The 5,615-nt window shown below is 42.4% G+C and overlaps 1 protein-coding gene across 1 annotated transcript; it reads left to right on the top strand.

Moving 5' to 3' along the window:
• Window positions 1-3,569: 3,569 nt before the first annotated feature.
• LOC106308682 lies at window positions 3,570-5,615 on the top strand. The gene is made up of 5 exons (XM_013745818.1): window positions 3,570-3,837; window positions 3,946-4,049; window positions 4,368-4,395; window positions 4,495-4,691; window positions 5,103-5,615. The coding sequence occupies exons 1-5, from the start codon at window positions 3,570-3,572 to the stop codon at window positions 5,613-5,615; spliced, it is 1,110 nt and encodes a 369-aa protein (XP_013601272.1).

Genomic DNA, 5,615 nt, shown 5'->3' with positions numbered 1-5,615 from the left:
AAACCGCAAAGCGGCAGGGATTCGAAGCCACCAACGGCCAGTCCCGATAATAACAAAGCGGCCAAACAGGCCCACACAAAGTCTCAACATAAAGGCCACACTCGGACAGATATAGATAATAAAAGCCACACTCGGCCATAAACACAAGATAGGGGGAAACCTCTTCCCGTCAAATGCTAACTTCGATTCTCACAGATCAAAGTTAAAACCCCCGGACATGGAAGCTCCGAATGCATCCGCGGGACAATCCACTTCCTCATCATAACCAGCACCCTCGGTCGCGACCTCCTCTGTATCGAGAGAATCCGGAATTGGATCCCAGAATCCCAGAATCCTCCCATCGATCGGGGAAATAAGCGCCTCAGCATGGGCATGATCAGTCATGCCACCTTTCATGAGTTCCATCTCATCCTTGAAAACAAAGTCGTCCGCCTGCGTCTTCCAGAGGGTACCAACCGAACCACGACACTCGCGAAAATCGCCCACCAAGGAATAAGCCTCCTTAGGGTTTCCATACTCGGTCTTGAACTGAGAAGCACGGTTTCTCATCACCTCGACAACCTCTCTCCTACCACTCCTTTCCGCTCGACGGCCGGCCTTGTCATGATCCTTGGCAAGCTTCAAATCTCGCTCTAAAATTTCGTTTTGCATACGCGCAAGGTCCTTTTCCGCTTTCTCTGCCTTGAAGCGGTAAACCATGGCCTCCCTGTGGCTCGTTTCAAGGGCTGAGCCAAGCATGTTCAGGCCCTGCAAAAATGACAAACGTAAAGAAAAAGATAAGCGCATGATTCTATCCGAAAAGTTCCTAAAAAAGAAAGAGACTAACCCCGTTGATTATGCGTGATCCTTCCGCGACTACCTTGGACCTTCCCAATTTTTCCTTGGACGAAGGAGGATCGAAACTCAAGGGTAAGCCGGCAAAGAACTCGTCAAAATCCGGAATAGGTACCTCGCTCGAACCACTACTGTCACCATAAGCAAGGTCTGGATCCCATCCTGGAAGAATAGAGTCATCTACGGAAAAATCTATATCACCGAGATCAATGCCTTTACCCTTGGAGGACCTCACGTTCGTCTCCTCCGCGGGAACGTCGCGAGAAGCATGATCATTGGACTCAGAATCACTATCGCTTCTACACCCATTCCAAGATCGGGATGCACAAGTCTCAATGCCTTGCGGACTCTCCTCGGCGTTAATAAGGTCCAGAAAAACGGACCATTCCTAAGGAGATCTCTCATTTCGATCACGTCTTCGGGGAATGGGAAAAGCGGGTTGATGAAGGGACTGTCATTCGGCTTGCTCCGAAACAATGGGATGCAATTCTCTTCGACGGATGCAGCGTTTATACGGAAAAAGAAGAAGAACTTTGTCCACGAGTTAGAGTTGGAAATAAGCCCCTTAATCACCTTCATATATTTCCGAGGGACCAACCGGTAGAGGTGCGGTTTCGAAACAAGGTGCAGCCTAAAAATCGCTTCAAAGTGATCAGTGGTAAGGGAGAGACCATGCTCATAGCTTAGGATCACGACGCCAATGAGATGCTGAAAACTGGTGGGATTCAGCTGGCTAATCGATACCTCAAAACGGTCCAACACACGGACTATGATTTCAGGGATCGGAAACCACAGACGACAGCGCACCAAGAATGACTCGTAGCAGGTAAAATAACCCTCCGGGGGATTATCAGCACTTTCCCCTCGACAAGGAATCTAAAACTCTACTGCGTCTGAAATCCGGCAGAACGCCCAAACGGCCTTAAGGAATTCGCCAGTGCTTCTGCTCGGCGCGCCTTTTTCGACCAAACGCTGGCTCATGACAGGAAATGACTTCTCGCTGGGGAGAGTAATCGAACCATATCTCGCTATCCAGTACGCCTCACCATCGGCAGGATCTATCGAGTGAGGCAAGGACTCGGCCTTTGGGACAAGAATATCGTCATCGTGAACACCCTCGGATGATGAACCACGGGAGGTACCTCTTTTCAAAGTCTATTTTCTGCTAAACATCTTTTAAACTTAAAGAAAAAAGAGAAAGAGAGGGAAATAAATTCTTTTCTCAATAAACTTCTTATGAAAATAAGTGAGTGAAAATTATGAGGAAAATTACCTCCCTTCTTATAGGCATTAAAAGTTACTATTTGTCTACAGATTCTTGGATATAAACTTCGTCCAAATACGCCTATCTTGCCTAAATCGCCAAACCACGCGCTAGAATATCATCGCAATCCACGATTCTAACGGGCTGGGGGCTATCTGTTGGGGTCAAAAACGAACACGACGAAGTTAACATCCCAATATCAGTAAAAGTCAGCATGAACGTCTTTACGAAAAGTATTCTTCGTAAAGAAATATTTACAAGGAACTTTGAGGAGAAACCTTGCACTAATCTCAGTTGATCCATTGAAACTAAACTCCCATAGTCCAAGAACACATTCATAAAACATTGGAAAATCATCCAAACAAGGTCGCCACGTAACGACCGGTCCAAAACGAGCCAGTCGCTACGTGGCGACCGACCAAGCTACTCGGTCGGTCGCTACGTAGCGACCGACGAAGCCCCTCGGTCTGTTGCTACGTAGCGACCGACCCGCGACCGACCAAGCCATTCGTTCGGTCGCTACGTAGCAACCGAACTGTCTCAAACGTCGATCAACAGTACGACCCAAATCCGTGCATTCTCGTCTGTTCCTTGATGCTAGCTTCTATGTACCGCAGCCATATCGTTTCTCACTCTCATCTATTGGAGTTATCAATTAAACTTTATGATAAAAATCGTGGAAAGTTTAGTTTTATCGATAAACATCGTAATAAACGTTTCGAGTCGAAAGACGGCCCAAATGGTCTAAAACGTGATTAGAAACCCACTTATGATTTTTTAAAGGAAAAGCCCATAGATACTATGGCGGTTTATGCTTAGTCTGCAAGAAAAGATAAATGTCAAATTTCTGCAGATAAATGTTAAGTTTCCGCGGATAATCATGAATATCGAGAAAAATGGAATATCTCCATTTCCAAGTTATGACGGCTTAAAGGTAGAAGAGTGAAGCTCAAACCGACATTGGAGGGAGTATATAAGGAGTCCTAGGCGAGAGGCACAAGAGGAGAACTTTTTCAGAGCAAACTTAGCACTTAGAGAAATTAGGCAACTTTCTGTTTTTGTTATTCCGAGCTGCGACTCAACTAGGTTATGCAGTCTTAGGTTATTAGAACTAGGGAACTCGCCGACAGCTCTCGTAGCCGAGGCTCCTACCTTGTTGTAAACGCTCATAGGCAAATTCGGAATAAGACTTCTTTTTGCTCTCTTTTTACGATTTCTTATTTTTCTTGTCTTTATTTCGTGTTCTAGTTGCTTGGCGCGTGGTTTAGCAGATATCCGGGACCTCTGGGAAATTAGGGTTTTCCTAACTTTCCAAATTTAAACGGAAATCGACAGTGTGAATTTTGGTTCCCACAATCCTGCTGATCGGAAAAGAATATCAGAATATAATGCGAATCAAAAGAATGAGGTAATCATAATATCTTTGATGAGAGGTCCTTGTCAACCTCGTGGTCATATTTTCAAACAATCAATGAAAGGAGGCGTGCTAAGACGCTTTAATCCTGCTTGGTTTGATCAGTTTCCAAATTGGTTAGAATACAATGTGAAGAAAGATGCAGCTTTTTGTCTATATTGTTACTTGTTCAGAGACAATGCTGGTAAAGGTGGAAGAAATGATGCATGGACCATTGACGGTTTTTCTAGCTGGAATAAAGCTAAAAATATTTCAGAGCATGTAGGAGCTGTTAACAGTTTTCACAACAATGCAGCAATGAAGTGTGAAAACGTGATGAATCAAGGCCAGTCTATCAAACATGCTTTGCATAAACAAGATGATATCGCGAAAAATGAGTATCGCATTCGATTAAATGCTTCTATTGATGCTTCAAGATTCTTGTTGCGCCAAGGGTTACCTTTTCGTGGGCATGAAGAGAAAGAAGAAACTGATAATAATGGTAACTTTGTTGAACTCTTGAAATACACTGCCGAGCAAAATGAAGATATGAGTAAGGTTGTTTTAAGAAATGCTCCTGGAAACAATCAGATGACTTCTCCAAAGATTCAGAAAGATATTGTCCATTGTTTTGCAGAAGAGCTAATCAAAAGCATTATTGATGAAATTGATCATGATGTATTTGGATTGTTGGTGGATGAGTCTACTGATGTTTCTTATAAAGAAAAAATGGCAGTTGTGTTTCGGTATGTGGAAAAGAGTGGGATAGTCAAAGAGAGATTCATAAGTCTTACTCATGTAAGTGATACATCTTCATCATCTTTGAAATCTGCAATTGATTCTTTGTTTACTAAGTATGGATTATGCATTACAAAGGTGAGAGGGCAAGGTTATGATGGTGCAAGTAACATGAAGGGTGAGTTCAATGGGCTAAGGTCATTAATCTCAAAGGAAAGCACATCAGCATATTATGTTCATTGCTTTGCTCATCAGCTTCAGTTAGTCGTTGTGGCAGTTGCCAAAAGGAAAGATGCGCTCAGAGAGAGTCACAAAAAAACGATTGAGAAAGAAGTTAATGATGGAGAACACAAAACTGGAAAAGAGTTAAATCAAGATGTTTCTGTTCAAAGACCAGGGATGACTCGTTGGGGCTCTCACTATAGAACTTTGCTGCGTGTGGTTGAGTGTTTTTCTTCTATCGTTAAAGTGCTTGAATGTGTTGAGAGGATGGCACAGATGACTCAAAAAGACGTCAAGCATATGGTCTCCTCAGTTATGTGGATAGCTTTGATTTTGTGTTCTATTTGCAAGTGATGGTTCACCTTTTAGGAGTCACAAATAGTTTGTCATTGGCCCTTCAAAACAGAGATCAATATATTTTGAATGCAATGTCCTTAGTAGCATCAACGAAAAGACAGTTGCAGAAGTTTAGAGATGATGGATGGAATGCTCTTATGCTTAAAGTTTCTTCTTTCTCTAAGAAACATGGTATTGAAGAGCTTGATATGAAGGAAGATTTCCTTGACACAAGGAGGCGAAGGAAAAAAAACAGGAGTGACAAATGACCATCACTATAAGGTTAATTTCTTATATGCAATTTTGGATTTGCAGCTTCAAGAGTTCAATGACCGCTTTAATGAGATGAACACTGAACTATTTATTTGTGCTGCTTCATTATCTCCCATTGATTTGTTCTCTCAGTTTGACCATTCAAAACTGATGAGATTATCGACTTTCTACCCATCTGACTTTAGTCAGGGAGAGTGCATATCTCTTGACCAACAGTTAGATGTCTATATTGATAACATTCGAAATGATGAAAGGTTTACTCATTTAGAAGATCTTGGAGAAATTGCTCGTACTTTGGTGGAAACACAAAAACATTTGTCATTTCCTTTGGTTTATAGGCTTTTGAAGTTGATTTTGCCGGTCGCCACTGCAACTGTTGAGAGAAGTTTTTCAGCCATGAAGATCGTGAAGACAGATCGACGAAATCGAATTGGAGATCAGTTTCTGAATGATTGCTTAATTTGTTTTATCGAGAAAGATGTATTTGAGAAAATTATGAATGTGACTGTGATGAAAAGATTTCAGGATATGAAAGATCGCATAGTGCTTTTATAA

Source organism: Brassica oleracea, chromosome C8 (genome assembly GCF_000695525.1).
Source record: "Brassica oleracea var. oleracea cultivar TO1000 chromosome C8, BOL, whole genome shotgun sequence".
NCBI classification, from domain to species: Eukaryota; Viridiplantae; Streptophyta; class Magnoliopsida; order Brassicales; family Brassicaceae; genus Brassica; species Brassica oleracea.
Note: the sequence above shows the minus strand (reverse complement) of the source record. Positions and strands in the feature narration are given on the sequence as shown.